Source organism: Oreochromis niloticus, linkage group LG22 (genome assembly GCF_001858045.2).
Source record: "Oreochromis niloticus isolate F11D_XX linkage group LG22, O_niloticus_UMD_NMBU, whole genome shotgun sequence".
Lineage (NCBI taxonomy): Eukaryota > Metazoa > Chordata > Actinopteri > Cichliformes > Cichlidae > Oreochromis > Oreochromis niloticus.
In genome coordinates, this window is record NC_031985.2 from 24,881,293 (window position 1) to 24,890,669 (window position 9,377).

Below are 9,377 nucleotides of genomic sequence, written 5' to 3' on the forward strand. Positions count from 1 at the left end.
TATTTTTCTTTTTTCTTTTCTTTTCTTCCCCTTTTGTCTTTCTCAGATGCTACACTCACTGATTCGGTAGCTGTTTTGTTCTGTTAGCATTTCTTGGCTGTGTAACGTGGAACATCCTCCTTGGTATGGGACAGACGAGGGACCGGGCCTGAATTTTTGTAAAAGTGATCAAACTTCAGCTTGATATTCTCTCTTCACCTCTGCAACAATGCTTGTGCCCCTTCACCTCCCCCTCACACACAGCTCCACTTGTCAAATGCCTCTAAATAAAGAAGAAAAATGGAGAAAAACATTTGACACAAATGCATTTTCTTCTAAGATAAATGGGATGCTTTAACTTCTGCAGTCAAGTATGCTATTACAAAGTGTTTGGGAACCCCAACTAGAAAAGTCCTGAGGTGCATGGTGTGTAAAAGTTAGCCTCTGCTGACTCTGTAGCTGGAGTTTTTCAGACCTGCTCATGGTCTGGGTTTCCATGACGGAGCAGATCCTGAGGATGTTAGGTCCTTGGTTAAACTGGATATGTGACAAATGGCCTTTATAATCGGGTTGACTGACCCTGTCAAACATTGTCTTTATTTATCACAATAGGTTAAAGAGAAAAACAGACTCACCTGCTCTGTTCTATGAAAAACACTAAAAGAAGCTGTGGGAAGTTGCTTGTAAGAAAAGGAAAACCAAACATTGGTGGTCTTTGCTGAAACCTCAGGACAATCTTGTTTTTGACCAACTTGATTAGGTGATCATCACAATATGAGCACCTCTATAAAAGCAGATGTCTTGGCAGTGTGCTATTCAGGTGTGTGATAACACAATGCCACAATTTTCTCAGGAGTGAGGTCCGGGCAAATTCACCCCAAGGTCAGAGCACGTAATGCCCACAGGCCTCCAGAATTGGAGCCATGTCCTATACTCTCGAGGCCTCAGCAAAATTGGAGACGCACTGATCAACTATGATTTGTTTGGAAGGGTTCCCAGGAGAGTCTCTAAGAGCATTACCCCATGGCTTAGGTTTGTAAAGTTGCCTCTGAAACAATGTTTAGACATAATACGCAGCGCTACATTTAGCAGAAACCAAACGGTGTATTCACACAGGCTCATGCCAACTGTCCAGGTCTGTGGCAGAGGGGTAACGATTTGGGCTAACTTTGCAGCCACAGGACCTGGGCACTTTGAAGTGAAGTGGTGATCATGAATTCCTCTGTATACCGAAGTATCCTAAAGTGAAATGTGAGTTAAGTCGTGCAACAGGACAATGATGCCATGGATGGCACAAAATCTAGAACAGACTCGTTAAAGAGAACATGTTGCAATGGCCCAGTCAGCACCTGAATCACAGGGTGTACTTTTCACAGGGATGCAGAGAGTCCTGTGAAAACATTTTCCACACGAATGAAGTCGTGTATGAACTCGATACAAGTTCCACATGTATTGAGTTGACGATGCCCAAAATTCCAAAGCAACATACATTAGGTAGTGCTGCATTAGAGAAATATTTAAAGTCACTTGGTAAACTTTGCAAAAGGACTAAAAAATGTTTAACAGTATTAAAAACTTTAAATTTAACAATTTGCCTCTGTGCAGTTTATTGTACTGTACAGTAAAAGCATTAAGTATGTTGTGTGAACTACCTGCTTTGAAATCGGCGTCGTGTGACTTGATTGCATTTGATTTGCAGTGTTTGTTTTGATCACAATAATATACAGGATTGTTGGGTTACAGGAAAGTGGTGACTTCATTGCTTGTTTTAAAAGCCCCAAACTATAGTGCTAATGGTTAAAATCTAGTTTTTCACTAAACCATGAATTTTCTGCAGTTAATGTGATTGTGTGGAAACAGTCTAGATTAAAAAAAATGTTACTGCACAACAAATTAAGAGAACACGAAAATAACTTTAGTTACTGACACAGACTCTGATTTGCTGAGAACAAAATGACCGTCAGCGGACACAATCATCACTCCTTTGTGATTCAAAATCACACCAAAAATCAGTTCATCTAACACCCCCCACCCCCCACCCCAAAAAACCCAGTTAAATTCAATTTTTTCCCAGCTCTATACAAAGACAGATTCCAGTGTCTTCAAAACAGAAGTGGTTAGTTCACAGCCTTTATTTAGTGACAGACTTATTTATTAGCCTTTCATCCTCTGAATTCCTTGATTATGGCTGTTTAAATCTTGGAGTTAAAGAAATTCCATTTTAACTTATTTGAGGAAAAGCATGCATGTATCACTACTAGTAGGATTTTTACCCGTACATTAATATACAGTTTTCTAAAGCAATCCATGACAAATGGTACAAAAGCATTTTTCATCAAAAACAGCCATTGCTTGAGCCTAATTCATTTTTATAGCAGCTACTACACCCTATGTTGCAATCAAAATGAGTGCCTCAATCACACATTCAACAGCCTCTTCAGTAGAAAATCATCACACCAATCAGCAGCTGCTGTAGCATTAGCAGTTTTCTGGAGCACCATCAAACAATTAAAACAAGCAAAATATTAGTTTCTTTTACAAATATGGTATTCCTGCTATTTTTTTGCACTTTAATGATTAAACTTTTGATTAGATTCATATCTGACAATCACATGCTTTAGGTGTTTTTTTTTTAAATTTTATTTTATTTTAAGTGATGATGCAGCTCAACAAAGCCTACAGGGGGGGTGTCTCAGTCAGAAGGTGACGGCTCTCCTCACTGGAGGGGAAGAGTGCCTCCTTCAGGCGAATCATGTGACCTCCAACCCCAGCATGGGCATCCTCCACCAGTGACCTGCGAATGGGCCGGTACACCTTGTAACGCCTGGAAGAAAGATGCAGGACATAAAAATATGACGGGAGGGTAATGACTCTCTAACTGGATGTGAGCGGCAAGAGTTGGAAAAAGAATATGAGGTGTTTTACGAGCAGGGTAGTAATCAACTTAAAGTTCAGTGAGAATCAAAGTGGCTTTGTGTGCATGTGTAAATGCTTTTTAATGTGGCAGTAAAAGCCAAAGTTGTGCATTAAAATCTTTCTGCATCATATATTCGGGTCTTCACACATTTACTGAAGGAATGCTGCTGCATCTGAAGACTACTCACTTGTAGACCACATAGGCAATGAATGCAAAAATGGCCCCCAGAACAGCGCTTGAGGAGAGAACGACTTCGGCAGTGCGAGAGGTTGTGGACACTGATGGGTACAAAGGGCAGTGAAGAGAGTGTAAAACGGACCCAAAACTACAACACACCAGACAAGTTTCTACAAGGCTGATTTCAAGAACACGCATACAAAAATATCCTGTTGTATGTGTTTGTGTAGCTAACCAGGTGTGTCCTGGGACTTGTTTATGGTGATGGTGGTGCTGGTGAGGGCCAAGCTGCTGGAGTTCTCCAAAGTGATGTTCACACAGTAGGTGCCCGGTTCCAGAAATCTTCGCCTCAGATGCACTTTGCACTCCGAGAGCGGCGGCACATTGTTGCACATGATGTTGCGTACCTGAGTGCAGCTAGGGTCTGACACGATGGTACAGGCTGAAGTGGGGATGCTGCGGATAAGGGATGAAGGATATATCAAATAAACCTGTTTCTTTATCTAAAATGTATAGGTTTTTTGGGGGATGGGGAGTGCCATTGTACCTAAGTGACTAAATTGGATGTGCAGGGAGAAGATGATTTACTCATCAAAAATAAAGTTGATAAACTCCAAAGGTTACTGTGATTTCCTCTTTGAATGTTTAAAAAATATCTACAGTATTTTTTTTTTACATAAATTTAAACAAAGTAAATAAATGCATACCTGCCCAGACATTTCACCAGGAAGTTGATGTCAGTGTTGGTCACTCTGTGGGCTGACACTTCCAAAATCCGACTGCTTGGCAGGGTATTCAGTGGGTGCTTGGACTCTGTGGGGAACAGATTAATTTTGTGGGTTTTGGATGTGTAATCCTCTTCCCCCTAAATAATAATATGATGAAGGAACCAGTCAAAGAATCATAGCACAGGGTTGCTTGAATACAAGTTTGTAGAGAGAAACTGGACCGTAACAATCAGGATTTAATGCAGTTTAAATGGAAGAGTGTTTCCTTTTCATTGTCAGGGGTGGTTACTCCACACAAGTACAAGTCCCATCCCTAAGTCCATAGTTCGTGATGAAAGAAGCAATTCTGGGATGAAATGTGGGCTGGTTTCCTGTATGTTACTGTGATAAATGTGACAAAATGGTTTTTGTTGGAAAACTTTTAAAATCATATCCACTTTAGTTTTTTAAACTGCTGCACCATGGCTTCTGTACAATGGCTCATGAAAAAGACTCAGTGGTATACAACATAACATGAAGGATCCCGCACACTCCCACCTACCAACGATAGTGATATTGCCTGTGAAGGTCCCGTAGGCGTAGCGGAAACACTGGTTGCTGTTGCGACGCCTGGTGCGGAGCCACAGCGGGGTGGTGGGTCGGATTCTGGGGCAACAGTGGAAGGGAGGGGCTCTGTGGTGGGGAGACCCGTGGAAACGAAAGAGGAGGTGGTCGAGGGCAGGCTGGTGCTGGGCGGCACTGTAATATGAAGCAAATGGACTCTGCATAGTGATGCACGCTGGTATTTTAACTTCCTCACATGATATGATTCAGCCTCTGCATTCGATATTCCTACATAATCACAATCATAATACACATTTAGCTGTAAAAGCCTCACCCTGTGTGGTCTCCATCTTGGTTGTAATTGCGTGAGTAACAAGTGGAGTTGTAGGAGCCTCTGAGGAAAAGACACAGGAGACACATGTTTTTCCATTAGCACTGATTCCCCGTCTTTTTGTTATTTTTTTTTAAACGGATACTTGTCTGTGTAGGTTCTCAGTGACGTCATGGTAGTCCTTCGAGCTTTAAAAAACTTTTTTAAAGTTACTTGAAGATGTATAAATACCTGAGACTCTCCATCTTTGGTTTTAGATCTGAAGAAGCCTCTTGGATGAGAGGTGAAACTTAAAGAAGTGCAGTCACCTTCTTTTTAAGCTCCTAAGAAACTATAGGCACTTGCAGATAATGATTCTGTCTTTTAAAGTTTTACATGTATTTTTTGTTTTTACATTCTTTATAACATAACTGTTTAAGTGGCAGTTGCTTCATATCCCCAGAGTGAAGAGAGATAACTTATTTTGTGTGGCTCACATTTCCCTTTTTAAAGTTTCTATTTTGGCATTCCCATTATATTAATTAAAAAAGACTGAAAGACATGCAGATATGGTATAAGAATAGACTGTATATAAAATAAGCCATAGTCTCAAGGTCTGAAAAGTTAATCCAAAGCAGAGACGCAGTTTTTCTAATGGCCAGCAGGGGGCAGCTCCTCTTGGTTGCAAGAAGATATCTAATTGTATAGACGCCTTTGAGAAAATGACCCAATTTTCATTTTATTGATGACTTCAGTGAAAACGTTCCTCATTAGTTTATGGTCTCAATTGCTTGTTTAACATCTTAATCAATATTATACATTTTCTCCTCTTTTTCCCCAATTGCAGAGAAATTGATGGCAAAGCAAAGAGATGATGATGACAAAGACTTGTCTGTTATATAAGTGTGCAGTATCCTCAGGTTCTCAGTCAGAGCTACCCCTCTGGTTTCAAAACACCAAGATGGTGACAGATGACAGTGTGCTTGCTATGTCCATCTGGTTATAAGGTTTGTATAAAAATTTAACAAGTCTTCAGATAATACTTCGCTTGTTTTGTCATGTCTATATCTTTGTGACTGCTTGTGACAGAACCTGTGGATGTGGTCGAGGTCGGGGTGTTGGCAGGAGGTGGACATTCAACTGGAAACGCTGCCTCGACCACCAGCTTCACAGTCATGGTCCCCAGCTTACTGTAGGCGTGCATGGTCACGTTGCGATGCGTTACCAGCTGATTGCCGTCTCGAAAATCCCAGATGTAGTCAATGGAGGCAGCAGTTTTCAGGTAGCCGCTGGGGTCATGGAGGTGGACTTTGAAAACCACATCCACACCACGGATGAAGATATTCTCAGATTGGTTGACTGCACCCTTCTGAGAGATGTCGACTGCCACTGGAATCTTATCTAAGGGAGTGCGTAAGAATAATGATGTATTAGGTTTCTGCCTGTTTGTATCTCTGTTTGGCTGAAAAATGTAGACAGATGAAACTGTACAAGCAGAATATTTGTTGTTCCCACCTGTGACAAAGAAGACGGTGTTGTCGGTAGAGAGGGGGCTGTACTTCCTGCGCTCGCGTTTCCTGTAGACCATGACTTCCATGACCTCTGCCCCCAGAGGGATGTTGGTGGTATTGATGGTCACACTGGAGGAAGAGCCATCACACGTCTCATAGTACTGGCCTGGGACAAAAAGAAGAGACAAACTGAGTTGGTTTAGATGTTCTTCTTTTTCCTTTTGTATCCTGTGTACATGCATACTTGTAAACTTGTATCTCACCCATTGTGTGCCAAACATAGACGTAGCTCTTTCGTCTCCAGTCATTGCTCTGAGGGAAGGGTCTCCCGTCTGGGAACACGTTGCATTTTGCCTTGTCTATACACTTTCCAAAGCCATAATCATCCAACCAGGAAGTCCAGTTGTACACGTAGCCAGAGCGAACCTGCCCATTGGCTGTTCGACAGAAAATAAAGTGATGGAAAAGCTTTAATTTTTAAAAAATAAAGATGAACTGATTTTCCATGATAAATCTGTTCAGCGACTACACATGCTCTTAATGGAACAGCTGGTAGCTACAAATGCTAAGATAACTATACTATGATAAATAAAGACAATGAATAGCCAGGTCCATTGAGCTGCAATTTGACTATTTTAGTGTTTATCAGCAGCTTGTTCTGGTTTGTTTCTTAAGGGCGAGCCTGCTTTAAATCTTTCCCTCATAATGACGTGTTTTGACATCTCAATATGTATCGATAAACGTGTGGTTTGATGACCATCAGATTATGTTCCAGATTTTTTCAAGACTAGTCCTAATAAGCTGTATAGGCAGAGACAACCTGAAATATGACAGAAACTACACAGCTCACAAAAGAGCTTCCAGGGTTACTCCTACTGGGCGTCCAAGGGGAAAAGAGTTAAGCATGCTAGTGCATCATCTTTATTGCCATCTTTTTGCAATAGTGTACAATTTAATTTGCTCTTTGGTGGGCTTACATAAATCAACCACAACATTTAAACCACCTGCCAACTGTGCTGGTGTCTCTCATGTGGATAAAACTGCTCTGACCCATCAAGTACAGACCATTTGGTTTACTGCTCGTGATCAGTCTTTTCACTTCATCTGTCAGTGGTTATAATGTTGTGGCTGATCAGTGTATATGGCCCCATGATGCTTTGTGGTGGTGTGATGCTATGTGTGTGGAGGTTCATGGCCTGGCCCGGCCTGGCTTTCTTGGCAGCACCTGACGCCTCCAGCTCCGTACCATCCTCACAGTGCTCATCCCAGATCAGGTTCCCATTGGCATCCTCCTTCTGGCAGGGAGGATACTCCAGCTTTGCAGTGAAGGTGACGCAAGAGCCATTCAGAGCTGGACTGTCACTGGTCAAACGGACTTTGGGTTTACCTGCAGAGAGGTGGACTTTCCAGGTGAATGACCCGAAATACCTAAGCAAATGTTTCAAAGGTGAAAAAAAACACACCCAGAAAACAAATTACCCACCTCTGTGGTGCATAAAATCATTTAACTTTATGTTTAGTGGTGGGTAGATGTAATCATCCCATGGGTTGGTGTCGGGATCCCAGCCAGGGATCGGTGGGATTGGAAATGGAAACTTCCCTGATAATGAGTGCTTGTGTGGGAATACATCCCTGTATGCTGGGAAGAGATAAAGCAGAGAGACAAGGACAGGGAACCTTAAAATGTATTTTGGTTTGACGTGAGTCCCTCACTAAAGAGCTTCTGTCATTTACTTGAATCCATTTAGAGGTTAGATGTTTCTTTCCTTACTTGTGAAAAGAGAAACCTACTTGGATTTCATTAGGCTCCTTTAAAATGTAATTAAATGTTAAGTAACAGTGTAGCCCCCAAATCCTGCATAATGACCAAAATCATGTTTATTTCTTGACATGGAAAAATCTGCTTCCAGGACCTGGTTTCCACCTTTAGTAAAAATATTTTACTAAAAGCTCCCATTGACTGAAATGATGAAATGATTGAGGGCTGTACAACAGACTACATTTAACTCTGGAGATTAAAAGCCACAATTTCATAAAAAAGGAGGAACGTGTTTGGAACGTTAGGCATAAATAAAATGTTTATTGTTATACATAAAAGATATTAAAAAAAATATCTGTCCCTGGATTTATACATTTTTAGTAAGATGACCTAGTTTTTGATCTTTCATCTTCACATTCTTATATAGATTTTTTTTATTCGGATCTCCACGCCCTTGTTTTCTGCTTTCTCGTCATTTAGCCTGAGTGACATATTTTTCAGCGCAAAAACAAATTCAATCGGTAATCTGGTTAAAGGCGAAGAAAAAAACGATCCAAACATCTGGAACATCTGTACGCAAACAGAAATTTATTCAGCCAAAAGAGCGCATGGCGTGAAAAAAAGAGAGGGGAAAAAAGGTGATTTTAAATTTGCATTTATTAGAAATTAATGTCACATTTGCTTTTATTGATGATACCGGAGGAAAAAGATTGTTAAAACTGCAGGAGGCTTCTTTTTACGGGATTCCATCTGGTTATGATAACAAATTAGAGAAAGCTACGATTTCTCCGTTTTTTCTGGATGTGGAGAATTGTCTGTTTGTGGAGTGAGTAGCAGTCTGAACGGAGCACACGCCTTAATCAGTCTCATGGGACTCTGACTGTAGAGAGCTGATGGCAGGACGAGTTAAATAAATAAATGAATAAACAAACAACCCTAGGAGATAAACATCAAACACCAAAATTATTCTTTTTTTATCACCAACAAAATACAACAAAATATCTTTTAGACAGAACTTGTATTATAATAATCGCGTGATTTGAAGGCGACAGTTTCAATTCACGTAAAGACATTAAATTAAAAATCTGAAATCAATAAACCCACGTTTTTAAACCACAGCCACAACTCTTTCACTTCAAACTATTCCAAAGTAGCGCCACTTACTTTTGCGTCCATCAGCTTGATAAAGAAAGCAGGCACAAGCCAGGAGGGAAACACACTGCCAGGCTTTCATTTTCACGGGTCCGTGGGGGGTAAAACCAGTCGTCTCTGGAGCTTTGAGCACCCACGAATAGTGTCTCTGTGCGCCGACACAGCTTGTCCCTCTTTCTCCTCGTCCGGATTTCCCAGTACTTCCCCTCCGTTTGTCCCGCTGTCCACTAATTTAAAGTGGCTCCGCTGAGCGCACAAACATGTGATGTTTCCTAACGAGACGCATCTCATCACTCATTAG

The 9,377-nt window shown here is 41.1% G+C and overlaps 1 protein-coding gene across 1 annotated transcript; it reads right to left on the minus strand.

The window, feature by feature from the left end:
* Positions 1–2: 2 nt before the first annotated feature.
* gpnmb (glycoprotein (transmembrane) nmb) lies at positions 3–9,377 on the minus strand. Its single transcript, XM_019350323.2, has 12 exons — positions 9,089–9,377; positions 7,649–7,804; positions 7,412–7,552; positions 6,429–6,602; positions 6,170–6,331; positions 5,698–6,055; positions 4,679–4,738; positions 4,343–4,539; positions 3,781–3,886; positions 3,309–3,529; positions 3,084–3,174; positions 3–2,803 (listed from the first exon to the last, which is right to left on the minus strand). The coding sequence occupies exons 1-12, from the start codon at positions 9,156–9,158 to the stop codon at positions 2,656–2,658; spliced, it is 1,884 nt and encodes a 627-aa protein (XP_019205868.1). The 5' UTR covers positions 9,159–9,377; the 3' UTR covers positions 3–2,655.

Bases quoted from the DNA above. Each gene is read 5' to 3' on its own strand.
- gpnmb (XM_019350323.2), bottom strand. From the start codon at position 9,158: ATGAAAGCCTGGCAGTGTGTTTCCCTCCTGGCTTGTGCCTGCTTTCTT. The intron at 6,056-6,169 runs GTGGGAACAACA...GCACTCCCTTAG, and splicing joins CACCGTCTTCTTTGTCACAG to ATAAGATTCCAGTGGCAGTC. The intron at 4,540-4,678 runs GTGAGGCTTTTA...TTCATATTACAG, and splicing joins CAAGATGGAGACCACACAGG to TGCCGCCCAGCACCAGCCTG.